This window comes from Sesamum indicum, linkage group LG2 (assembly GCF_026168435.1).
Source record: "Sesamum indicum cultivar Baizhima isolate 11 linkage group LG2, ASM2616843v1, whole genome shotgun sequence".
Classification (NCBI taxonomy): domain Eukaryota; kingdom Viridiplantae; phylum Streptophyta; class Magnoliopsida; order Lamiales; family Pedaliaceae; genus Sesamum; species Sesamum indicum.
In genome coordinates this window covers 18,846,987-18,874,335 of record NC_142658.1, presented here as the reverse complement: position 1 = coordinate 18,874,335, position 27,349 = coordinate 18,846,987, and the positions used below count along the sequence as shown (strand labels likewise).

The 27,349-nt window shown below is 33.4% G+C and overlaps 4 protein-coding genes across 6 annotated transcripts; 2 read left to right on the top strand and 2 right to left on the bottom strand.

Moving 5' to 3' along the window:
- The first annotated feature begins 1,226 nt into the window (after positions 1-1,226).
- LOC105156159 (abscisic acid receptor PYR1-like) lies at positions 1,227-4,732 on the top strand. Of its 2 annotated transcripts, none has more exons than XM_011072217.3 (2): positions 1,227-1,967; positions 4,419-4,732. In XM_011072217.3, the coding sequence occupies exon 1, from the start codon at positions 1,311-1,313 to the stop codon at positions 1,962-1,964; it is 654 nt and encodes a 217-aa protein (XP_011070519.2). In that variant the 5' UTR covers positions 1,227-1,310; the 3' UTR covers positions 1,965-1,967; positions 4,419-4,732. The 2 variants fall into 2 exon arrangements, with proteins under 2 accessions (XP_011070519.2, XP_088734003.1); XM_088877877.1 differs by having other exon boundaries at positions 4,416-4,732.
- A 3,562-nt stretch (positions 4,733-8,294) lies between these two features.
- LOC105156158 (protein BASIC PENTACYSTEINE1-like) lies at positions 8,295-10,491 on the top strand. Its single transcript, XM_011072216.3, has 2 exons — positions 8,295-8,453; positions 9,358-10,491. The coding sequence occupies exon 2, from the start codon at positions 9,363-9,365 to the stop codon at positions 10,206-10,208; it is 846 nt and encodes a 281-aa protein (XP_011070518.1). The 5' UTR covers positions 8,295-8,453; positions 9,358-9,362; the 3' UTR covers positions 10,209-10,491.
- A 2,772-nt stretch (positions 10,492-13,263) lies between these two features.
- On the bottom strand, positions 13,264-14,767 carry LOC105156312 (putative clathrin assembly protein At1g25240). Its single transcript, XM_011072409.2, has one exon. The coding sequence runs from the start codon at positions 14,528-14,530 to the stop codon at positions 13,397-13,399; it is 1,134 nt and encodes a 377-aa protein (XP_011070711.1). The 5' UTR covers positions 14,531-14,767; the 3' UTR covers positions 13,264-13,396.
- Positions 14,768-16,547: 1,780 nt separating this feature from the next.
- On the bottom strand, positions 16,548-24,485 carry IAR1 (ZIP metal ion transporter family). 2 transcript variants are annotated; one of them, XM_011072215.3, is made up of 11 exons: positions 23,804-24,485; positions 23,147-23,230; positions 22,993-23,042; positions 22,366-22,417; positions 19,519-19,635; positions 18,607-18,890; positions 18,200-18,352; positions 18,007-18,114; positions 17,046-17,147; positions 16,908-16,952; positions 16,548-16,818 (listed from the first exon to the last, which is right to left on the bottom strand). In XM_011072215.3, exons 1-11 carry the CDS (start codon positions 24,117-24,119, stop codon positions 16,666-16,668), a joined length of 1,464 nt encoding a protein of 487 aa, XP_011070517.1. In that variant the 5' UTR covers positions 24,120-24,485; the 3' UTR covers positions 16,548-16,665. The 2 variants fall into 2 exon arrangements, with proteins under 2 accessions (XP_011070517.1, XP_088733887.1); XM_088877761.1 differs by lacking the exon at positions 23,804-24,485 and adding an exon at positions 23,456-23,568.
- Positions 24,486-27,349: the final 2,864 nt, after the last annotated feature.

Genomic DNA, 27,349 nt, shown 5'->3' with positions numbered 1-27,349 from the left:
TGTTATTTTGTCTTTTAACTCTCTAGGTAGCATTTTGATCCTACAACTTCTTAATTTTTTTTATTTCAATCTTTTGTTTCCTCAGAGTTTACAATTTTCTTATGTGTTCTTTTTTCAAAATAAAAGAAAATTCCATCTTATTTAGGATGGGTTTGAAATCTTAATCGGGTTGGCCCGAGTTTTAATTCGCTCCACGCCCCCCACCTATTGCCATCTCTATTCTTCATTCTGTATTATTCTTTGATTATTTATAAATTTTAATTTTGATATAATAATTTTATATTTATAAGAAAAAGATATAATAATACAAAAATATACATAAAAATATTAAAAGAAAGATAAAATTGAAAGTTTATGTAATTTCTTTTATTGGCGTTAGTATCTTCTGTCCAGATCCTAACAAAAGGGAGTCAGGTGTAAATGAAAAATTTTCGGAGGGAGTGCAAGTATAATTTTAATTTTTTTTAAAGAAAAATCTGATTTCATAGTTTAAGAGGGAGTCTAAATGTAATTAACATTAATAAAAATAGGGATAATTACACTCTCCTTTCTTGAGATTTTGTGTGATTACACGTAAATTTTCTATAGTTTGAAAAATTACATCTAGCACATCTGAGATTTGTTTCCGTCTAACAAATACGTCCATCGTTAGTGAAAATTCATTGAATTTGCTGACATTAAAAAAAAATAAATGAGAATTGATATTTACTTTCATTTGACTGATTACTAATTTATTACATGTCAAATATATTTTTTTGGATTAAACAATCCTTATAACTGTGAAGATATACTTTTTCACATGTATTAACGTGTGAAGATGTATGATGATAATTTGATTATAAAAAAAATTATTTAACTTATAATAAGTAAGCAATAACTCAATTCGAGACTAATATAATTTTTTTTTAATATTTTATATTAATATCAATAAATTCGATTAAATTTAAAAAACGAGAAAGTGTGATTATCCAAAATATATATATATATATATGTATATATATTAGAGTTAGGATTGAGGATGTGGGAGCCCAAAGTCCAACACAAGGGGGGCCTAAATAGTAAATACCACAAGTGGTATTTTAATATTTGTACGTTCCCACCCACTTCTCCATTATTGCAATTATATATATATTCACAATAATTACGCCAAATCTTTATTTCCCATTTTGCCCCTTCAACACACACCCACCAAATATAATAAATACCCAATTTCAACTCCCTTCCTTTTCTCTCACTTTCATTCTCATTAAAAATTAAATAAATTTAAAAAAGAAAAGAAAAAAAGAGTAGAAACCCCTATCATCTCTCCCATGGAAAAAGTTGAAGCTACGAATCCGACAGCTGAACAACCAAACCAAGATTCGGCGGCGACGGCGGAGGCGGAGGAGGAGTTGATGACGGCCCACCATCTAACAGTTCCATCAGGGTTGAGCCAGGAAGAGTTCGAGGATCTAAAGCCCGTGGTCACTGAGTTCCACAACTACGGGGTCAACTCAGGCCAATGCTCTTCCCTACTGGCGCAAATCGTCAACGCGCCGGCGAAAGAGGTCTGGTCGATTGTGCGACGGTTCGACAAGCCACAGACGTACAAGCACTTCATCAAGAGCTGCAGCGTCAGGGAGGGCTTCAGCTTGAAGGTCGGGGACCTGAGGGACGTCAGCGTCATCTCGGGGTTGCCGGCGGCCACTAGCACCGAGAGGCTCGACATACTGGACGACGAGCGGCGCGTGACGGGCTTCAGCATCATCGGCGGGGACCATAGGCTGAGGAATTACAGGTCTGTGACCACCGTGCATGAGGTGGAGCGTCGTGGGGTCGGGATCTTGACCGTCGTCTTGGAATCGTATGTGGTGGATGTGCCGGAGGGGAACACGGAGGAGGACACGCGCCTCTTTGCTGATACTGTTGTGAAGCTGAATCTACAGAAGCTGGCTTCCGTTGCCGAAGCCATGGGGAGTGATTAACAGGTAATTTGATTGAGGTTATCCAGACTTTCAATTCCAAAAATAAGAAAAAGAGATCTGCCACAGAAAACGAAAAAAAAAAAACAAAAGGTAAAAAAGAATTTCGTATTTCGGATTGGGATTACTTTTTCTGGTTCTTGGTTAATTTGTAAAGAGAGGGAAGAAACATGTGAATCTTTGATTTTTGATCAAGAAAAAGTTGGGTGCTGATATTGACGCTTCCAAAATCTACTTGGAGTTTTCAGCAAGTGAATTTCAAGAATTTTTGCAGCGTCAACATCAATGCTCTTGTTTAATAAGAATGAATGATCCATTTACACTTAATTCTGATTGGCAAATCTTGAAAATGGGTTTTGGTTTGAAGTTGAGAGAAGCAAAGCTGATCAGATTTTCTTCCAGTGTGTGAAAATGTACATAAACAACATGTACCATTATTATACATTGGAGGATGTATGTAATTTCATTTGATGCATTCACATGATTATTCCCCGTGATTCTTAGTCTAATGCATGAATTACATTGATTCAAAAGTTGTGAAGTTATGGGATTTCAGAGTTAATGATTTCTGTGTAGTTACACCTTTTCTTTTGGTTTAAGAAGTTGAGCTGCTGAACCAGACATGTTTTGTCATTGCTTTGCCAATAAGAGAAAGTGAAAACAGAGATGTGGTTGTTCTTGTTTCATGTTTGATTGGGAAAGTCTTATACAAATTTAGTTTGGGGCGACCAAACCCATCAAATAGTAAGTATGATGCACTAGAATTGTGATTGGTCAATTATACAATAATTACATGATAAATGAGTTATACTTATTATATAATTAGTTTAGATTTGACAAAACTCGACTGGGTTAGAATTTCCTGGAATGAGAGTTTTGCTTCTGAGTTTGGTCAGTGTTTTGTGAGCAGATGTCAGCATGATTACCAGCTTCTTGATTAGGATAGAATATCTAGACTTGCTGAAACACTGACCCTTGCTTGTTCTGAATCTGTAGCACAAATAGAGAAAAAGTTGAGTTTAAAGTCAAAGAGAATGTGTTATTAGAGAGAAAATAGGTGGATCTTGAGAAAGCTTTAAAGTCTTCGTCTTTAGACTTTAGTCATTTCTTTGGTGCTGTTTGGGGCGTAAGATCTGCTACTAAATTTACATAAAACAAACTCATAAAGAACAATAATATATATTTTTAATTTGTGGCACATCCTATATGTGGGCTTATTCACTTTTATATTATAATAACAATATAATTTTTTTAAATGGTATAATAAAAATATTACAAGTTATGGATATATATTTTTACTAAATGGTATAATATTTTTATTACAAGTTGTGGACCTTGTCTACGACTTGGGAAAAATTTTCTTAAAAAGGATGAGTCGTGGACAACATCCATGATTCGAAGTCGTGGATCGGGTCCACGGTTTCAATTTTCTTAAATATATTTATTATTATATGTTATAATTATTTAATTATAAATTTAATATTTTTCTAATTATAATCATAATAAAGTTAACAATTTATTAATTAAAAAAACTACAATCAATTGTTACAAATATTACAATAATCACAAATGTTAAAAATGATTTCCTGTCCCACAATTGCGCATGTGGCTTGATGTCGAGATCTTCTTATTTCCTCATCCACATGATGTGTTGGCTCATTATCATCATAATTGGCATTCATGTGCAACCGACTTTATAATGTTATAGCATTGGATTTCAGACAATCACAATATGCACTAAACGATGAAAATGGCATTGTTGAAACGTTATATCCTAGTGCATATGGTTAATTAATGTTAAGGACAGGGTCAAGATCAACATGTGAAGAATAAGCTTCTGCATGGCATGGCATGTATGGAGCTGATTGAAACCAATCATCTTATTATGGCAGTTGAGGCATATTAATAACCTTAAGGTGTATACACGGTAGAAGTGTCAGCTATAACCACTCCAACATTATCACATTCAACTGAAGCAATAGACATTCGGCTACAATTTCTCCTTTACTATGGGACGTGGTAGGGGTATTCTCGGATGTCGTTTCATTTTGTTGTGGTTGATTGATGAACTCAACAAGATTTTGAAATGTGTTATCAAATCAGTCCACCAATTGGTTGTACTCTTCCATATCTAGTGCTAGGTTGACAACTTAATTGAAGAGATTGTATCTGTTCACACTGAAGAAAGTAGAAATAATGAATTTTAATGTAAAAAATATATATTTAAAATAAAGTATATTTTATTATATAACATACTACAATTTGCAATGTGAACGCATCTCGAGGTTGATACCCGTTGTCCATAAGCCTGTCAATAGATGAACAACGGAATGACATGTTATGTTGTACTGTTTCCAATATCCACATTCTGTATCTCTTCCGTTGGAAATGGATTGTTTTTTGTACCAGCGTTTCATATCATCTATGTCATCAAGTGACGTATTGTATGTGTAGCAGGTGCCAATCTGCGTCGATACGCGATTTACGGGATATTTGATGCAGACTCATGTTTCAAGTATTTGGCAATTTTGAATATTTTGCCTCATCCTGAATTGACGAGGGGCTCGTTCGGGATGATGCATTTTCAGTATTGCATAGAATATTGAAGGACGTGTTGATGTCCACAGTGGGGGGTTAAAATCAGTTGCATAGGCCATAATGTGGTCCGAGTCCATGTCATACAATTGTCAAATAAACTGCAATAAATGCAACGATGTATATTGATATGCATTTAATATTATATAAATATACATAATGTTGTAAATACCAAATACCTGATCTACCTGTATCTTATCCAGTATATCTCTTATGATCCAGACAGTTGTTTATACTGTCCGATGAACTATGCTCACAGTTCCACGTTGTATCATATGGTGCTATTGGGAGGAAACGATTACGTTTTTTTGGATTTGGGTCATATGTAGATGTTCCGGACGAAGAGTGAGACAAAGTGGAATAATACGCAACCAAGTCCAAAATCTGCAAAAAGATATAAATGAGCGCTATTACTTTAATATTTTTAAAAAAAATATATGTCTACAACAATAAAGTTAATATTACCTGTAGTAACTGTGATGCACTACCAATTGTTGTTTTACCTTCTGTGCTAGCATTGCATAATTTATGGTATAAGAATGCAAGGACGACTCTGCTCCAATTATAGTTCTTGGCTCTTACTACATCCTCTAATTTTATAGCATATAGTAAAGACACCAAGTTTCTGATGAATCATAATACATCATTCCACCTAGTAGGAGCAACGTCAATGCACGTGTATTGTGATACAATTTCGAATGGTGTTTCGGGATTAGTTTCAACTTGTACTATGTGGGACATAATTACATTAGTTTGCAATTGTGAACCTTTAAATGCATTTGCATTTGACCAAAAATCTAAATATGTCAGGCAATAGTCCTGTCATTCAATAGTAGATCTTTCAAGATGAATAGGTCATAGGCTCACCATTTATAGAGAGTGCCCAAATTATTTGGACATATCATGGCTTCCTCTATACGAAGGTGAAGAGTCTGTGTTTTGAATCGTTACCTCTCCACCAATGAAGTGATAGGATGACAATCATATACGAGTCTTTTGCACCTATAAACACCATAAAATTCTATCTGGTGTAGTATTGTTGCACATGAATATATTAGGTTATGTCTTTGGAAATATTGCCAAAATACTCCATCTGCACATCTTACCTTTAGTAGAATGTCGATGACCATTAAGAATATTATCAAATCTATGTTGTGCTTGTTTGGACAATAAATTTACGTCACCCTAAAAAATTTCCAACAAACCTCCTATATCAACGAGACCAGCTGGACAAAGCAATTGATAATTACCTCCTTATTTTTAGGGTTTGACTAGGCAAAAACTGTAGATGTCAAATATAAAAATGACCATAATTCGAATAACAAAATATAATTAACCCAAAAAATTATCTTTTTCTAATGTATACAATAGACAATTTCAAAATTGTCATTTTAGGTTTTATTGCTCATATTATGTTTTATTGTACTCAACGTTGTGTGTTACTATTGTTCGTGCTTGGTTTTATAAAGTAATTGTTGCAAGATACATACGTACGTGTAGGACATAAATTATGCTATTTCAAAACATATTGTTGACACAGAAATTTTTGTGATGAATTACTAATTAGAAACTCGAATAAATTGGCTAATAGTTAGATTTTAAGTTAAAGTTTATACTAAATTTGGGCTTTACAATTTTTTTAGGGTAAATTACAACGATCTCTTGAAATTTGATATAATTAAAAATACTTTTATTATTTAAAAAATTATAAATAATCTCCTGATATTTAATGAAATTATGTAATCCTAGATGGAAATTTGAAATTGTCAACTTTGCCCTTGCTGCATTCTTTTCTTTTGTTAGGAAAAACTAAAGATTTGTTTTAAAATAAATTAGATAAGGTGAATGAAAATCTTTGAAATAATGTAAAAAATTTATCCACTTAGTCCATAAAAATTTTTAAAAATATTTTAAAGAATAAAAAAAATTATAATTCGTGGTCCACAAAGGCATTTTGGTAGATTTACCACAAAAATTTGGATAAAAATCTAATGAAGACTAACAGACTGAATTATTTATTAGACGATTATTAAAATTAAAGAATATTGATAATTTTTCAAATAATGAGAGAGTATTTGTAATTATCCAAATCTCAAAATAGCTCATTTTAAATCCCCTTTTTCCTAAATGGATTGGCCACAAATGAAGTATAAAACTATTTCTTTATTTTGATTGCCCAATTAAGCGAATACATGTTTAAGTATGGCCCCTGGGTGATCCACCAAAAGGTTTGTGGTGTTCACATTCGGTAGAAGTAATTCTGAGGTTAAAAAATAAAAAAAAAGAAGTAAATATTTAGATTTCATCTTTTGATTAAAGAAATAATGCCGATTAAATCATGGGGAGCCACCTCATAAAGCAATCATGGCAGGAGTTTCCGACTGATGTTTTTCAATAATTTCAGATAAAAAATCAAGTTAGACGAGAAGACAACAAGTCATATGACAAGCCAAACAAGACATCACACAATAAGTCAAGTCAGACATGCAGTCAAGTTAGACGACAAGCCAACTCTAAACATACAACACGTCCATACACACAAAACTAATCAAGTTCTATGCTTCCAGTCACAACGAAATCTTGCAACAACAAAGATTTTACATCTTTCATGGCGTCAAAACAATCAAGTCTTGGCACCAAATTTCAAAATAATCCATAATTCTACCACAAATCTAGAGGAAATTAAGCAGCAAAACAAGCTTTCAGACTTTAAATCGAACTTGAGAAAAATATCAGGGAATAATCTCCATTCCCAGCTATGCTTTCCACATATTGTAACATCTTACTTTAAGTTCATGAATTAATTTATTTATATTTTCCAAACTTGTAATATCTTTTTGCACACTCAAAATTTGTGTGAACATATACAAAATAAAGTTATTATTTCTATTTTGCATCTTTTAAATAGCATATATACTACTACTAATAAGAATATAGTTTTACATAGATGATATTAATTTCTATCATCATATTATATAGAATTAATTACACTTAGACCGCAAAAAATATGTGAACTTACACTTTTTTCTGAAAAAGTTTTGATACCTCCATAAAATTTCTGATTACACATGATCCCCTTATATTAGAATTTGGAAGGAAAATATTGAAATTAGCAAAATAAAGATTACATAAATTTTTATCTTTTGCCCTTAATTTAATATTCTCATATATATATTTTACTTATAAAGGGATAAATTAATATAATATATATATGGCGAGTGCGATTAATATTATTATATTTTTTCTCTTAATAAGTACAAAATTCTTATACGGGATTGTTAAATGAGGGATAAAATTGACTAAATATAATTTTTTTGATAACATTGAGGTTTTTTGTCTAAATTCTAACGAAAGGGGATCAAGTATAAACAGTGAATTTTATAAGGGGTGTAAGTATAATTTCTTAAAACTTTTTGAAAAGAAAATATAATTTGTAAAGGGTCTAAGTGTTATATATATAAAAAGGGAGATTAGTTATTTCCATAAGAATTTGAGTTGAAAATGTTATTTGCTATTTTGTTAAAGAAAGAATAATAAATTATGTTGTGTTTATAGTAAAAAGAGTTTATAGAAAGTGAAGAGAAAGGAGTTATGTGAGTTTTTTTTTCATAGAGTTGAAATAAATGAGAAAGAGAGGAAAGCAAAAGCAATAATATTTATAGCGCAACAAAGTTTAATAAATATATAATTTGCGTCAAAGATTTGTTTTTTTTATTAAATGTAGAAATCTATTTGATGAAAACTCAATTTTAGAGGGCCTCTCTCTCTCTCTCTCTCTCTCTCTCTCTGGTTTCTATCTTCTCTCTCTTCTCTCTCTTCTCTCTCAATTCTCTCTCCTCTCTCCTCTCTCCTCTCTCTCCAGAAGGAAAAAAACCTAAAAGAGCTGTTTACCCACAAGTAAGTTCTCTCTCTCTCTTCTCTCTTCTCTCTTCTCTCTCTCTCCCTCCTTCTCACTTTCTCTCTCTCTCAAAATATATTATCTGGGCTTTTCTCTCTCCGTCTCTCCTATCTTTATGTGGAATATTTTATGTGATTAAAAGTTTGAATATATATCTCTCTGCATGCGGTGGATGTTCTGATTTGCTCTGTTTCGTTGCCCTTCTAATTGTTGTTGCAGATCTGTTATTGTGTGAATTTGTGTTTCAGATCTGTTCCAAAATGTCAAAGATTGAATCTTTTTTAGAGGAATCTTGGCTTTCACGGGTGTTTTCTTAATTTTATCGATAATTGCTGCATCTTTCCTTCATGGGTTTCTTCAAGTTAGAAGGGATCTGTTTGATTTGTCATTTTTCGGTTTATTTTACTTTTCGGGCTTCAAAGAGACGAAGAAAAAGTTAATCTTGTTTCCCTTTATGTTTTAGATCTTATGGCTGTTTCAGTTTTCCGATGGTCTTTTCATACTATTAATTCTGAACTTCTTTACAATACGATGTTATAGTTCTCCGATTCACCCGAAATAGTTATTAGTAGTAAATATTTTGAAGACTCGGAATTGAAATTCTATGTTGATTTGAGTTTAGATGACTGTTGCAAGGTCATGGTTCTCAATGCTGCTCTGTTTGGCTGATTTCACATGCCCGCATTATCGTTATATTGTAAACAACAGCAATTTTTTGGTTTCTTGATCTGCTGGTATATTGATCACTTCATGGAAAAGCAGTATTTTGTAAAACCTTATTACCTTGATGATTTTATATACTCCATGGATTTCTTGACGTTTTCGGCTGTCATATTAATGAAAAACGAAATGGAGGTTCTTTGATGACTTAACGAATGAAGTATCCTTTTCCTTGATCTGTAGCTTTAATGGACGAAGACAGCCTGAGAAATTGGGGTTACTATGAACCTCCCCTTAAAGGGCATCTCGGTCTCCAGCTCATGTCTTCTGTGGCAGACCGAGACACAAAACCTTTCCTATCCGGGCGTGATAATCCCGTAATGGTTTCCGCTAATGGTGCTTTCCATCCCCGGGATTGCATGGTTACTGAACCGCCGGTCACACACATGGACTATGTGAGAGATAGTTGGATAAATCACCGGGAAAAGTTCTTGCATATGTTCCCGGGAAACCCTTATAATCCTGTTCTTGCCGAGCCTTCTGGAACCCATCATTCCATGACGATGGTGCACCAACCTGACACCACGAAAGAGACAAGACCAAGCATGGAAGACCCAAATGTTAAGAAGGAAGGTGGTGGCCCTGCCAAAAAGAGACAAGCTGCTGCAACCCCAAAAACTCCAAAAGGTAAAAAGCCTAGAAAAGGTCCGGCTCCAAAGGAAAATGGTAATCCCTCAGTTCAACGTGCAAAAACAGCAAAGAAGAATGTGGAAGTTGTTATAAATGGAATCGACATGGATATTACTGGCATACCGATTCCTGTTTGCTCATGTACTGGTACTCCCCAGCAGTGTTATAGATGGGGATGTGGGGGTTGGCAGTCTGCTTGCTGCACCACAACTATATCGATGTATCCATTGCCAATGAGCACCAAAAGACGCGGGGCCAGAATTGCTGGAAGAAAGATGAGTCAGGGTGCTTTTAAGAAGGTCTTGGAAAAACTTGCCGCAGAAGGCTATAACTTTGCTAACCCAATTGACCTGAGGACTTACTGGGCAAAACACGGTACCAACAAGTTTGTGATTATCAGGTAGATTGAACATTCCGGGCAACCACAACTGGATTGCCACCGCATCTGGTCCGTTTTTCATGTATATATTCTGTGGCCTTTTGCAGTTATCTGCTCGGTACTTTGTAGCCCTTGAACTTTCGTATTCACGATACGTGTTTGAAATTCTTGACTATTGTGGTCTCGCAAATCCATTAATCAATTCTCCTTTGTTTATGTCATAGGCTAGCAATATTTTCCTCTGGCCATTGAGGATAGGATAATGAATTATTCCTTTTATTCTAGTCAATGGATGATTTTGAGATTAATGTCTCCCTTTACGTGGTGTTGTGCTAACTTGGACATCTATGTATACTTGTTTGCATATTTTTTATGTTTTCCCTCAATAGTTACTTATTTAATACTACAAACCTTCATTCTTTTTACTTTATTTTGACCATGACATTTCTTGTCATTCCTCGTCAACACTCCTAGTTTGTTTCTGTGTTGCATTCTTAAGAAACAATGTAGCAGAACCAAACAGTAGATCTCTTAGTCATTCTTACACTTGTCTTTGAGGTTGTCATGCTGTTACTTCTTTCTTGCACTATATCACTAGTTCGATCATTCATCTTGCCTGCAACTCCATAACTGTTACTCGGTTTAGACGTGCAAAATATGTAGCTGAACCTTGGCATTTCTACATCATACTCAACTTTGCTTGCTACATATCAACAATCAATTACATATCTTTGCTAACAACTTAAACTCTCCAAGAATGTCCATATTTTGCTGGTGTGATCTTCCCAGCTGCTGCAAGGAAATGTATGATATTGTCTGCTGTCTTTTGAGCATTCTTGTCTAGTTTGAGATGCTGCAAAGGTTCTTAACTCGAACCGATTATTTCATTTCCCTCATTCAAGCATGTTAGTCTTTGAACCCAAAATTGGCATCAAGGTTTAGGACATTGTCAGTCTTCACAGTTGCATTGAAACCATACAAGGGTATGTTTGTTGAGATGAAATTTCCCAGTATGAACTTTGTTTAAGAGCTTTGAAAAAGGATTAAATCTGCTTTGCTTGCTTCTCATATAAAACTCATCTCATCTCGTCTCGTGAATTTTTTTCGTTTTGCAAAAAGAAATTGAGAAGATTTTACACATTATATCGACTATCAATCATATACTAAAAAAAGAAGTTTATCTCAATCAAATTTATTTCATATCGTTTCTTCCGGAGATTAAATGAGAAGAGATCACAAGCAATCACACCTAAGTGGGTGTTTGGCTGAATTTATTTGAAATATCTTATAAGCTTTTACATTTTATAAAATGTTTTATAAGTTTAGAAATGGTGAATTTTATTTTAAAAATAAGTTTTTAAAATATTTGGATAAATAAGATATTAGAGTTTATAAGATGTTAGAATGTTTAGCAAAATAAAATTTTCATACTCTAATAATAATCAAAAAAATTGTCAAACTATTAGAATTTAAAATCTTATAAATTAGATTAATTTTGCTTTAGAGAGAAAACGTCAATTACATAAAAGCTACAAATGAGTACTAACAAAATCTTAAAAAAATTATAAAATGGTTTACAAGAAATTGGATGAAGTTAATTTATTTTTAAAGAACTTATGAACTTTGAAACATCTTATAAAATATTTCGAGAAGCTTATAAGCTCAGTCGGGCACTCGCTAGATTTAAATAGGGATGATCATAAATTGAATTTGGGGTGGACATCTGAAACAATTGAAAAGAATTATAATTTTAGACTTTATTAGCATGAACTTTTATATAATTTAAGAAAATTAAGATTGGATTTAAATTAGGATGACAAGAATTTGAATTTTAAGTGAATCCATCAAAATTCAAGATTCGATCAGCAAAAATTTATAATGATTTAATTCGACCAAACTTATCTTAAAATTGGATATGAGATCCAATATATTAGACTTGTTAGACATGGTCTGCAGTTTTGAAAAATACTAGAAAGTATTTTACTTTAAAATAAATACATGATTATGGAGGCTAAAAATTAGATTTTAATTTTTTAAAAATAAAAATTCTGACATGTATAGTTTGTGTTCTAAATATATGTGGAAAATATAAAATACTTACTAGTTTTGTGTATGGATATATATACATATATAATTTGCACAGAAGAATACATATTCATAATATAGACCTATTTTCCATATGCAGAAACGCGTTTTTTTAAAAAAAAAAAAAAGAAAATATATCGCACACAAAACAGAAACGCGTTTTCAATTTGGGAAAGTCAATGCAACAATAATCTTTAACTTTTTGTAGTTTAGTTCAACATGTGAAGCACTAAGGTCAAAACTAAGACATGACCAACTCTTTACATTTGTCAGAGAAGAATTCTTCTCCTATGAATTATTTCACTGTCTTAATCTTTAAAATTTCATCGATCCAAACACAATCGACTCCTGAATTATAAAAGCAAATGATATTTCTATAATCCGATGACCAATACGTAATATATGTATTACAATAATTAGCCGGTCGCAAATTTTTTCAAGAAATATTCTAAATTGAGTTAAATTTGATCAAATTCAAATTAATTATACAAAAATTGCAGTACCCGTACAATGTAATCATATAACAAGTACAGTAAGATTTATAATATAATTGGATGGACGAAACCTGATTTGAACAAAATACTTGGTTCAAACACAAAATCAATGAAGCTGCACTAATCTTCTAATCAATAAGCCAAGTACATTTTCAAAGGAAGTGATATGGTATCATCTACCAGAGTCAAATATAAACCACTTGCTTATGATTAATCTATCTTTTTCCTGAATGGTTTTTTCCAGTTTTGATGCACAAGGAAGATTGATTGGTGGTCCACAATGTATGAAACGCAGATCGAAAATTCTAATCCAAATTGGGTTTTGAGTCGGATCTGAAACGATTATATGGTAGGTACAATACACTTGCAATGTGATTAATGTGTATTTTAAAAAAAATGATCAATCACATTACAAGTATATCACACTTACTCTATAATTAGTTCGATTCGATGGTACCTGATTTGGACGAGAATTTTCCAACACGGAGAAGAGGATCATCAAACACAAAAAGGACTCTCTCGCACAAACATGCAGCAACCTGCGTCACATTTTCACATCTATTCTAACTCTCTCACTCTCTCTCCTTAAAACTGCCTTTCAGTGATGAATTGAAGCTATAGTCCAAGGTAAGAATTACAAGAAGGTGATCATGTCCGGGACTTCTTGATGTTTGCTACCTTGTACGTATGTCAGAAAAGGGCTTCCAAAGGGATTCTTGTACATGAAATCATCTTCAAAACTCTCCCATTTGTCAGTGATTATTGTCCTAAACTCATCATCCCCATAGAAATTATACTTCTCTTCTTCACTGCTTGTATGGTTTTTCTCATCAGCCTGATCAACACTCCCTTTACGGACTTCATTTTGTCTTGATTCTTCCACATACGATCCCTCCGCGAAACTCTTGATTATCTCTTTCAGTTCATTAATTCCCTCTTCGGGTATCCGATCGATAACCGGGAACTGAGAGGCGTACACGACTCCGATCTTTTGACAGAACTCGAAGTAGTAAGAGAGATCGTCGCCGTGTTGGATGGCCTTCTGCACGACGTTGAGCGCCATGCTTGCCTCAGCCTTACCACCCGAATAAATATTCAAGAGAACGATAGCGATCCCTCTGCAAATCTTGCTATAAAGATCGTAAATCTCGATTATGAGCCCGTCCATGACGTCAAGAACGAGGGGCATGAAGGCAGCCGTGGCCTGTGGCCTGATCTGCATGAGCAGGTCAATCAAAGACTGCAACCTCAGGAGGTGCTTGAGCTCATGCCTGATGGAGAACCCTTCTCCGTCAACTGATTTCTCCTCCGCCTGCTGGCAAATGACAGCCGATTTCTGATCAAGAAACGCGTAATAAGCTCTGATGAAGGCGTTGAAAGGCCACATCTTCGCCTGCCGGCCTTGTCCGTCACTGAAGCCGGAAAGATCAAAGGGGAGCCTGCCAATATGCCTGACGCAGTGGAGACGGCTGTTGGTGATGTTGTGCATGAGGTAAAGACCCTTGAGGGCAACCACCCAGTTTCTAGTCTTGTGCATGCGGTGGGAAAGGGACCAGAGAACCGGCCTGAGGTTGCAGGGCGAAATGCGGATCCACTCACAAACGCGGTCGATGTTGCGGCGGTCAAAGGAGAGGTGGTAGTGGGCGGTGGAGCGGATGACGGCCTTCTGGATGTCGGGGTGGCGGAGGGCGGTGCGGCGGGAGAGCTGGGCCTGCCAGATGCTGTTTTGGTCCTTCAAAGCGCCGGAAGCCCTCTTCCATAGCCTCATCGCGGTGGCCCTGCACCTGGAGGCCCTGATCTTCTTGCGTTTCGATTGTCTGTCGTTGTTGTTGTTGTTGCTGCTGTCCGAATTGGTGCGTGAAGTTATGGTTATGGGAATATTGGAAACGAGAAGTAGAACATGATTTGCGGTGGGAGATGGTGATGGTGATGGTCATAGTCAGCGCCCATCTGTCCCTCTTCAAAACGACTGGTGGACCACCAAAAACAACGCTACCCAATTTAGATGGGTCAAATTTTATTTTACTTTTTTTATGTTCAAATTTAATTTTAAAATAATTATTATCTTTTTAATTTACTTCAAATTAGTCTTTTAAAATGATTTTTTTCGCACATATTTTAAAAAATATAACTATTTTAACTAAAAGTGTTTATAATTGAATAATTATTTAAATAATAATTTCATCAATGATATAAAAATATAATTTTTGCAAATTTCTTACGTTTTTCAAATAAAAAAAACACTTGAAATAAATAAGTTAGAGATAAAAATTAGCACAAAAATTTTTATATAAAAAAGCTTTGAAATTATATATGTATACATATAGAAGAGGGGGGAATGAGTTTTTGTCAACCTAAAAGTTTCAAGAGCCATAGTTTTATTAATTTAAAATAAAAAATTCAAATCATTTCGATCAAGTCTATATAATTATATATATAAAAATGAAATTGTGTAGCATCTAATTCGAGTAGGTCCTATATAATTATGTTAAAAGTAAAAATATGTACCATCTAATTCGAATAGCCTTCTCTACTATAAGGAGTTTTACACCCCATTCTTCAACATTTTAATCGACATATATATTCATTTTTTTATTTTTTATTTAAATATTGTTGCCATATTTTATTTTTTGAACTATTTTCTCTTACCTATTTATTTAAGTGCTTTTTATTTGAAAATTTCAAGAAGTTAACCAAATTCACAATAAGTATTTTTATGTCATTTATGAAGTTAATATCTAAATAATTGTCCAATATTAAATTCTTCAATTAATACAATCATGTTTTTCTAAGTTTATGGAGGGACCAAACTGTAATTTGAAAATAAAAAGGAATTAAAAATAAAAATATTATATGGTAATATGAAAATACACCCATTGAAAAGACTAATTTGAAGTGAGTCAAAGAAAATAACAACTGTTTTGAAGTTAAAATTAAATATCGAGAACTAATGTACTCCACCCAGTTTAGACGTATTCCTTCTTTTTATTATTCAATTACTAGCCGTAATAGCACACCACATATAATAAATAGTCTTTTATATTTTAAAATATATCAAAAATAAAAATAAAATATATAAATCAATAAATTATATTTAAAATAAATAAATTAAAAAAAAATATTGACACAACAAAAAAAAATCATATAATGTTGTCATGAGTCACTAAGCGAAAATATATATACATATATATATATATATATTATTTTTTATATTAATATAGGTGTTTCAATACAACCTTTTTTTCATGAAAATTAATTACATAATAACCTGAAAATATTAATTGATGACAAAGCCAATATGGTCATCAATCACAGGGTCTAAGATAGTCCCAACCTACATAAATTTATGATATTAATTGATTTAATATACAATACGGACGTTCATGAAACTTGAACTCATATTTAATTGTCAGGTCTCAACTAAAATCTGAATTACACAGTTATTAGCTTCTGTTTTTATAGTAAAAATAAATTGTAAAAAGATTTATAAATATAGCAAAACTGGAAAACAGAATAAATAGTAGGAAAAAATAAAAAGTTAAAATGTTTGGAAGAACAACTTAACATTTACGATTTTATTAATATGTTGCAGAAAGTGGTAGGAAAAAGGGGACTGTTTATAGCTTTTGGTTCAAATTAGTTTAACTACACTTCACAAACATTGTAAATAAAACCCTTTTCATCTTATTTTCGACAAAAAACACCTTAAGTGCTGATAATAAGCTTACGCAGTGGCAGCAGCTATCATCTCTGGATAGTGTGGACTCATTCGGCAATGGTACATATGCATACAGAACCAACTTTTGATGATTGCTATAATGATTTAAGTTCAACATTGATCGCGACTTCCGAGTGTTACATTTTTAATCTGATCTTGAGAAAACTTTAGATGGCAAAAGAGAATCATTCTACAAGAGATATACAGAGGGCAACAGCCATACCAAGCAGCAATGAGATTATTTGGACTGCTGTATTTCTCAAAGCTGAGGTGCCATTATTCATCTCAGCCAACACGCCAGCAAGGGCGATGTAGATAAAACCACCAGCAGTGAACCCCTGGAAGAGAGAACAGAAACAGGACGGTGAGCATTCACTAGAGCGTCTAAGATACAATTTGTGCTTTTGCTTGACCAAGGAACTATCACCTCAATCCAAGACGAGTGGCCAGGATCTTTTCCCCATATCAAAGCCTGTATATCAATAGAGCTCAAATTAGTAATATTCCCATCATGAAGTACATAAAGATAAACACAAGCTTCTCTCAGTCATAAGAGTCTACGAACCAGAGCAGTTCCTGCTAATGCCAGCAGTGCAGATAGAAAGTTAAAGAAGAGAGCTTTGGAGACACTGAAACCAGATCTCACCAAAATTCCAAAATCACCTATCTGCACAAACCAGCAATAGTAAATGTTGTAGTTTATACATTTTCAGATACTAAGAAGCTATTACACAGTTGTCCACCCTGGGTTATGAAATTGAGCCAAATCCGAATATGAGACATGCCACATTTAGGTTTAAGTATTTAAGAGAGAATCCATGTTCAGAACGATCATTCGATGACTGAAGAGAAAAGAGAAGACCATCATCAGCCTACTAATCTAGGAATGCAACACTTATTCAGAACCAAGGAACTGGGAAGTTAAGAGATCTTATTAGCAACGCAAGAAAGCATATAGACTAGACGACTGTTAGCACCAATATCTGTAATGACATTAAAGTAAAACTACTGATGCCTACTTACAATATCAATGTTGTATTTTATAATAGTTGGTGCAATGCAAACAATTCAGTTAATTGAAACAGGTATTCTGCAATAAATTATCAAAGAGGAGTAGGAGATATATCAGGTAGGATGAGACCCAACGGGCTAAGAGCACTGCTAATGACAATTTTCGGTTCACCTTATCCCACACCCTTTATTTACAACATAATTCTCGTAAGAGGTACATATCTTTCAATAGCATCAGAGCACAAACCAGCAATTTGTAATACAGTTTTCAAGACCCGGATTGAATAAAGATATGTTCCACCATCTCCTATGAGTATCCTAATTAGCTCCTCCGATCAGAGAATAAATTTTGTATTCAAATGCCATTTGCAACCCATATGCACATGATCACAAATTATCAGGCAAAACTTATTCAAACTATCTACAGAGAGAACACTTCATACTCTACTGATCCAGACCCATAGTACTAGTATAACTTTAGAAAAGTGGCAACAAAAGCAGAGCAGAAATCAAACCTCTTGGGGAAGCTCATGAGCAAGCAAAAACAGAGTTCTTGACCACCCACCAACTGATCCATAAAGGAGGAATGCACTTCCCAAAGCCATCCCATCAGTGAAATTATGCTGAGCCAGATAACACATGTGCAGATATATCATTCTCTCATAGTCAGATAAGTAATGATAGCATAGCAGGTTGGAGATGACCTACCACTCCATCTGAGAAGAGGTTCAGGTAACCAATCACCAAATTTGACTGGGACTTGACAGGTTCTTTTCTGTGAATGGACTCAACATTACCATTGGAGATGTTGTCGGTGCTTGATTCAGTTCTATCTTTATTGGAACTATTGCTAGTATTTCGCTGCAAGTGACAATTACAGACAACATTTCAGGTCAAAGACTAAACCCATTTTCACATGCTTAATATGTTAAGCGCAGTATTTACCAAGAAGCATTTTGATCGACTGATCAATCATATTAGAGAATTAAGGTTATATTTGTAGTTAAAGAGAATGAACAAATATCCTTTCCATTTCTCCAGCATCATTAGAATCAAGGTAAGTCTAAACAGAATGCGTACACACAAGTAATCACAACAGACAAACTTCTTACTACCTTCCGCAGAACATCTTTTTCACTTGTTTTATCACTGCAAGCCGTGTCAGCAGCTCTATCCAAATCTTTTTCTTCAGATGTCTTTTCTGATAATCTTTCATTTTTCTCAGCATGGGATAGTCCCTGATGATTTTCAAGTGCATGACCATCATCTTTCAATTTGTTGGTGTGCTTATGATGGTGGTGGTGGTGGTGATGACCAAGACCCCAAGCATTTTCTCCACCAGAAAATTCTTCGACATACCTCACAATTTTCTCGACAATAAGGAACACTACAATTCCAGCTGTAACAGCAAGTATCATAATAAGAATTCACATTTTGGAAATACAACTTCACAAAGATTTATCAACAACAGAGGTCTGGATACATATTTTTATGAAAAAGAAAAAAAGAAGCACATTTTTCATTCAGCAATGCAAAGGAAAGGATTATATTGCATTGATATAGTTGGCGAGTTAAGGAACAGAATAATCATGAGAAAAATTCGCCGTAGTGATGAAATGATATTCAACTCCTTAATATATTAGCCAATCTCCAGAAACATAAAAAAATGCTAAGTAAAACAATTTGCTCTGAGAGGTCTAACACAGGAACTGAAATAAGGATAAAGCAATATACAGAGTTACAATATCATTTCTCGGAAATGCCTTTCAGTTTTCTCCAAATATTGCAAGGTTTCTTGCTGCTTCGCAAAGTCAGCCATGCCTTTCACATGCTAGCTTAAAGTGGGATAAAGAAGTGTTCATCAGACAGAAAGTCTGCAAATGGTCCAAATCCTGCCTCTTAACAAGCTGATTTTCTGGTGAAAAAACAATTTTTGCAAGAGTAATGCATTTTAGGCAAGCGTGCTGATGCACCAAACAAGAATGTTTACAGTAAACTAGGAAGCAGTCTTGACAAACTTTACTCACCCAAGATTGACAAACCAATGGAAAGATCCTCTAAGGAATGTGAATGTGAATGTGACTGTCCAAACTGTGCATGGTGATGATGATCATGGTCATCATGTGAGTGGGAGTGCACACCACCTGTAAACATAAAATTCAAGCCATGTAAAATGAGAAATAGCAAATCTTCATAATTGAATGATACTCCAGTCAAATTGGTGTATGTTGCATAAGTTAAACAAGCTCAAGACAGCTACCAAAACGAAACGGGAAACGATATCCTTTGATAGTATGGTACAGTTGATAGCTTGCAAATTCTACCAGGCATTTTGCAATTCTGCTACATGTACAGTATTCAAGGAATAACAAATTAAGAGAAAAAAATTTCATCATAACCTCCAAAACAGCTTACAAGTTGCTCAGGCATGCATAAAACTTGCATCTAGGACTTTTTTCAAGAAAACACATGTTCAGTACAAGGATATAAATTTTCTCAAAAGGTTATAGTACCTTTGAGATTTTCTTACAGGTTGTAAAGTTGTTCTGAAGCAAGTAAGAGTTGACAGTTGTGCAAAATCTTGTGACAGCATCAGTTTGAGATAGACTCAATGAAAGAGCAGATAGCTTGAAGCAGAAACTCAATACAGCTAGAAATATCTTACACATCTTCTGATAATTCTTATCTTCTTTACACACACACTCACATATAGGAATTAGTATTTGATCACAGAACAAGGAAAGTGAGTCTAGGAATTTATACCAATACTACCCAAGCAGGTTAAGGATGATCAGTCATCAGTGCACCCCCCAGCTCCCCTAACAGTTAACACCAACAAATGAGAATGCAACGTACTAATTGTGGCATACTTTAAAAGCAATCTGAGATTTTTATGCCCAGGGCACACAACATTAAGAGAAAATACAACCTCCACATCATTTTAGCTAAAGCCTAAACATAACATGCTTCAGAAAGTTTATTCTGCTACATGTAGAGAATCCCATAAACACTTCTCGTAGTGGCAACTGGCAAGAAACATGCAAGTACAATAATGCACTTCTTCAGGAGATGATATGCACGCTGGAATGACAGGCATTAATTCTATCACATAATATTATTTCCAAACCCTCAGGATACAACTAGTTGGTTATATATTCAAAATGAGATCATTTCTTCATAGATATAGGCAAGGTGCAACAGCTGGCATAGTCAGCTATTAAAGGTGCACATTTACTGTGACTTGAACTCAATGGTCATTGCTAGCATGGAGGAAAGTTCACCATTATCCTCACCATTTAATATCTTTATCCTCCTAGAATAATCAAGCATCTATTTTTTCCAATTAGAATGAATCTCTTACTATGATGTGTGATTAGCTTTAATCTACAAAATCTAAGAGGCTGAAAAAGACTTGAAGCTACTTTCATATGCTTAGTTTCACTAGAAAATAACCAGCCAACAAATGTATTCAATTTTTTCACTCACTACAAGAATAGGCCTTCCTCCAAAGATGAATGCAAAAGAATATCAGAATTGTCTTAAAAATAGCAACTTGGATGTCTAATTAAATGCACCTTAAAATGATGCCCTGTTGTTACAGAAGAAGAAACTCCTATCTTAATTTCCATTGATACACATGACTGCTTGTCTTGGAGAGTCTCTCATTCCACCTATAATAGGCACATGGGAAAGTGAGAGCTTCACTTTACATCACCTTAAAATTTTTGTTTTTCATACTAATAATAAATAAATCACATCTCAATAAATGACACAAAAGTTTCATACGTTGCCATCATCTTACAAACAAAGTATATAGAACTCTATTATTGATGATGATAAGCGTGAATAAAAGCTTCAAAAGTTACGAAAGATTATACGTCAGGAAGGAATTTATTGGGGATGACCTTATGACAAATTCTGAAGTTTGACAGTAAGGGAAAAAGAAAACAACGGACTTCGGAAAAGAAGTTGTAAACTAGACAATGAGTTTGACCACTAGAATTTCTTTTTAATAATCTTAACATTTTCCCTTTCATCAGACTCCAAAAAATTAAGGGGCTAAGTGAAAAATCATTTTATTAAAACCATTCTAGAAGTCCATAAGAAAAAGCTGATCACATTAATTGGAATGAGGGTCAATAATAGAAAACCAATTTGAGATGCCGTAGTTACTTTGTTTATTTTTTATACACACTTTGATCCACTCCCGAGCTCAATTATTGATGTTTAGCACTCATGCTCTATGTAACTTAAGTCATAGCATACCAGATTAATCGCAAGGATTTACCAAATATCCCTAGCCATGACCCAATAGAAGAACAACTGTTTGGACTCTCCTCAAGGCAAGCACAAAAGAAATGTAGATTAAAATCTTCCAAGAGTTCAAATTATCTTATATTATTTGCATTGGAGGTGGGCACTAGCAAAAAAGAACCACATCTAGTAGAGTCCTATCTGGTCAAGAAACGCATGTTCATAATACCCTTCAACTTCTTTTTCTTCTTATTTGATCGATTCACATTCTCTACAACACACTCTCATAATTTAGCTTTTTGCTTATGCCAAAAATATCACAGCTTCATACGGGACAGAATACTGGAAATTTGATTTTCATGTCATCTCTCTGTCAGAAGACTGATTGACAATTGAGTATGCAGTTGAGATCGTTCCAGTTTAAGAATACAGGTATTGACTTAAGAAACTGGGGCTAACCATCTTGAAACCACACATAGTCTCAACTTTCCAGGACTTTAATTATAGCAAAAGACAGTGAACAGAACGTGTTCAAGGAAAAAGGGGAAAACAACAAAGGCAGACGAACTTAAGCTTCGATTGTTTACAAAATGCAGAGGAGATCTCTTTTTCATTCATACCGAAAGCATGTGGCAATTGATGAAGAAAAGCATCACCCAGCATAGCTCCAGCCTGCACAAGAAAACTTCATATGAAATCTGGCCAGAGCAACTACAGATAACTCTATAGGCAGACTGCAATATAGGGTGATCCACGATTTTTCTTAGAGAAACTGAAATGAGAAAGAATGAATAGAAGTTAAGTACTATGCAAACAAGCAAAATTTCATTTACACAGTGAAAATATTGGAGAAGTTCATCCCGCTGAGATTTGAAATAGGCCTAAAGTACCAATATATAATTCCTCAAAGTAGTGATTTCTTAGAAAAATCATCAGTTTGTTCCAGAGAAACTACTAAAAATTTCTGAATTCAGAAATCCCATTTTTCCCGCGAAGTACCAAAGAAATTACATAAATTCTCTCAGTCCAAAAGTTCACTACAGTAAGCTTCTTCAACTGAAAAACTCATCACAAGATGACAAGGTGTCAATAAACAGGTTGGAGTAGCTCTTTTGGCAAGATAAAAGTAATTTGATACCACTAACATTAATAAATACGCTAGCCGAATGCAAAAGGCAACAACTACAAACTCAAGTTAGAAAGGATGTACATAAGAAAGAGTGAAGAGAGGAATAAGAAAATCCAACCCCAAATAATGCTAAAGAATCAACAAGTGTCTTTGATGGCTTCCCCTGTACTGCAGGTATCCAAAACCCAATATTTTGTTAGTTAGCTATAAGCATGAGTTGGCATCTTTCCAGCACCAAGAAAAAGGGCAAGCAATGCGTTTGGGCTACTCACTAAATATCAAAGGCAACAAAATCAGGCAAATCAGCGAAGCCAAGCTAACCAATAGCGAACAAGCCATAGCATGGAGCCAGAGCCCTGCCAAACAATCCACAGATAACTAAAGTTTACAATAGATCATTAACACAATGAAATCAAACCATAATAACAAAACTTCATAGTGGAAGATCTTCCTGAAATAGATAGCATAACCAAGCATGTACGGAATTCAGGCAGCCATTGATGCTAACCCTTTATGTGACAAGCAAAAAATCAATCAAGTTCCTGAAGAACTCAGTCAAAGTACACAGAGTAGTACAGAACTTGCAGCCATGCTCAGTTGATTGATTGTTTGTCGCAACCAAACTACATGGCACAAAGTGATCATTCCAAGCAAAAGATCTCCTGCAGTAAACAAATGCGGAGCAATTCCCATACTAAAAGGAAACATGGTCATCCAAGTTAGAAATCAACACAAAATAAAACCCTTTACTTAGTAATGTTAACACCAGCTTAGTTAACCTAAAATCTCACAAGAACGGAGCTCATGAAAATGACAAAATCAAATACTTATGTTAAACAAACACAAACACCATATCAAACTAGGGAACTTAATAGAAAAAATGAAAAAGAAAAAAATCCCACAACCAAAAAGGACAAGAAATTACATACAAAGCCCAGAAAGCTCCACATGACCACCATGCTTATGCCCTCCATGTACAAGCTCAAAATCATGGTCATGATCATCATGTGACCACATCATCTTCAGATCTTCCTCTTCAGCCATTTCCTCTGGAAGAAGCACCTGCTGCCGTTTCATCTCCTTAATTAACCCAGCATCCTCATCATGCAAATGATCATGGTGGTGGTGGTGGTGGCCATGGCTACACTGGTGAGCTGCGGCCACAAAGAACCCAAATCCCACCACCACCAAAACCCCAAACCCATAGGAACAGATCTGCCGCCGCTTATCTGAAACACCTCCCATTGACCCGTTTGGATTACAGAAACAAAAAGGAAAGCAACCCAAGAACTCAAAACACAAAAGGGTTTAAGAAGAGCGGTTTCTCTTGCAGGTGCCTTCGACTGCGATGAAGCAAACGGCGCAGAGAAAGAGGATAATTATGCCCACGATGATCCCGAACGTCAGTACATCCATTTCTCATACTATATATTAGGCATCTACATTAAAAAATTAACGAATTTTCCTTTTTAATTGGGAATTTTTACTTACTTTGTGCAAGAATTGGTCTGGGACTGTGGAGACCAAATTCTGAAAAACATCAGATAAAACTTCGTGGGAATCTCAATTCTGTAGTGCTACTTACTTTACTGTACCGGGCGCACTAAGACTGGGGGGTATCATAATTTACTCCTTTTTGCTGCTCATTCAATGTGTGTGTGTTTAAATTTATTTTAGGATTAATTACATTAAGATTGTCTGATCTTAAGTTAGATTATGCAATTCTCTCTTATATTTTATAAAACTTCAGCTATATTTTTTGGAGGGGTATTAATATAACATTTTCAGGGAGTGTTTGCGTAAGCTTTGCATTAAAATAAGGAGTATAGTTGTAATTACAATTATAACTTCAAGGGTGTAGCTGTAACTCTACTAAAAGTAGAGAGAATTTGTGTATTTTAACCTAATTTTAAGGATTGAATGTAAATTACCCTTTATTTTATATAAAATTTTAAATATTATAATATATATTTTGATTAATTTTATAAAAAAGGTATAGCTTATAATCACAATAATTCATAGAAACGTAATTAGGGATTGCCCTGAATTATTCAAAGTTTGCATATGTAACTTAATAAATTATATTTTATTATAATCGAAAGCACATTTTTTGTGTCTTTTATTTTATGATTTGTTATGTTTTATTTTTAAAATTATCTTTTTAATTTTCATTTTTCTATATATTCTCAACTTCAACATCTGTTTTCCTTCTCTCACTCTTTTTTCAATATTAATTTTTTTTATTTTAATATTTTTAAAATAATAATCAGGATTTTAATTTTAAAAATTAATTATGCACATACATTTAAACTGCCATATAAACTAAAATGTCAAAAATATATTTTTATAAAATACACCGTTATTTATCCTTTTTGAACCCTTTTTTATTTATCCTAATTATTCAAATATTTTTTATTCTTTTATATTTTCTTCTCAACGTTAAAAAATTATTCACTCACTAACGACGAGTTCGGAAAGTATTTATTGCTCCATTTTCAATATAATCGATTCCACGGAGGTATATTACATTTTTGTATGTAACATTTTGCATTAAAATGGGGAGCTCGTATGTTTTTCTTACTTTAAAATGTGGGCACATATATTTTTCCTAGGAACAACTCGTATCGCATCTTGAAACGAAGACCCGTCTAGATTGTATAACAATAGTTAGTAGTAATATATATAGAGTTAATTTCATTTTGACCCTCTGTGATATGTAAAAATATAAAAAAAATCTCTATGAAATTTTTAATATAAAAAATCATCCATATGTTATGAATACATAATCACACCATTCCCTGGTCAACTTGAGCTTATTTTTTTAGAAACAATGATTAAAATACCCCTCCTAGTGAACTGGTCAAATAATATTTTTAAATATGTCCGGGTTTGATAATTTTTTATGAGCCTGAATTTGGGTATTTTTTATTAGAAATGGGCCTGGGTAGCGCAATTAACAGGCCTATATTCTCTGTTCATGTAAATATCAGTACAGACGAGACTCAATTCTATAATTTTAAACTTTTTACGAGACTTCAACTGTAATGCAATTTTATTTCCATAAGATAGACTATTAAACTCGATATCAAAATTAGTAAAAATATGGATTAAGACGGAAGTAGTTAACATTGAAAATTGAAATTCTACAACGTAGGAAGGCATCCCATATATTCTTTTAATTAAACCACTTGCAAGCTCTGTATATAAAAATAGGACATGGAATAGGCATAAAAGAATAAATATTTACAAGAGGAGACGTAATATTCCAAGGGATAATCTAAATTATATTTCTATAATTTGGGTAATAAATAAATAAAAGCGACCGTAAACTCATAATTTTAATTTTTTCAGTATAGATTAGTCATGAAATATTATGTATTGAGATATTCAATAAAAGAATCGATGACGGTAAACTACTAATGAAGATTTCAAAGAACGTATTGATAATACGAAAATCAGTATTTAAATTCTTAATTGTGATATCAGTTTAAAAATATTATTACTGATCAGGACTTAATCACTTTATATGAGTTTATACATAAAATAATCACTTTATATGAGTTTATTATAATTTATGTAAATATTTTTTTAGTATTTTAATGCATTTGATCAAATCGATGTACTGTTGTACTTATGTACTTTATAACTACCATTTTTGACAGAAAAAAACTTTAAAAAAAATCAATTGGTCTTAGTCTAATTATTAATGTTTGGTGTTGTGATTAATTCACCTCGTTTTATATGGATTTATTATCTCCACTATTATAAAAGAAAACTCCGTTATCTTACTCATTTTTGAATATTCAAAGTATCATTTAGTTCATTTATTCCCTTTAATAAAATTTGGTTATAATAATAATTTTAATAAATTTACTAGAATACCCCTCAAACTTCCTCTTTTTTTTTGTACTTTTATGTTTTTGAAACCATTGTCCCACAATTAATAATCGATTTATCAATAAAAATATTAATTACTTACAATTTTTGAACATTTTTGCATACACAGACTGTGCCGTGATTCTTCTTCTTTTTTTTTTTTTTTAAAAAAAAGGGAATTTTTGGTATCTCGGATTATGATCAATTAATTTTTTCTTCACCATCAAATTGCCCAACCTTTTCAATTTTTTTTTTAATTAAAAGTGATAAATTATTATTAATTGAAATAAATTAATTACAACTATCATGTCGTCGAATATCAATATTTAACAAAGATAATTACAACAATCATACTATGATCAATAATATCAAATAAACTAAATTCAACCAACACTTACACCTATTATTAAGTAGAAAGAACATTCCACGCATAAGGTGGGGTTGGAACCCATTATAATAGTTTGCAATTTTGAGTAAATTTTATTTTTTTTTATAATTTCTTTATCTTTTTAACAAGGTTTAATTTCTAAATTAAAATATAGTTTTTTCATTAATTATACACATTGATGGAATATGTCATTAGCAAATTGTTAAGGGCC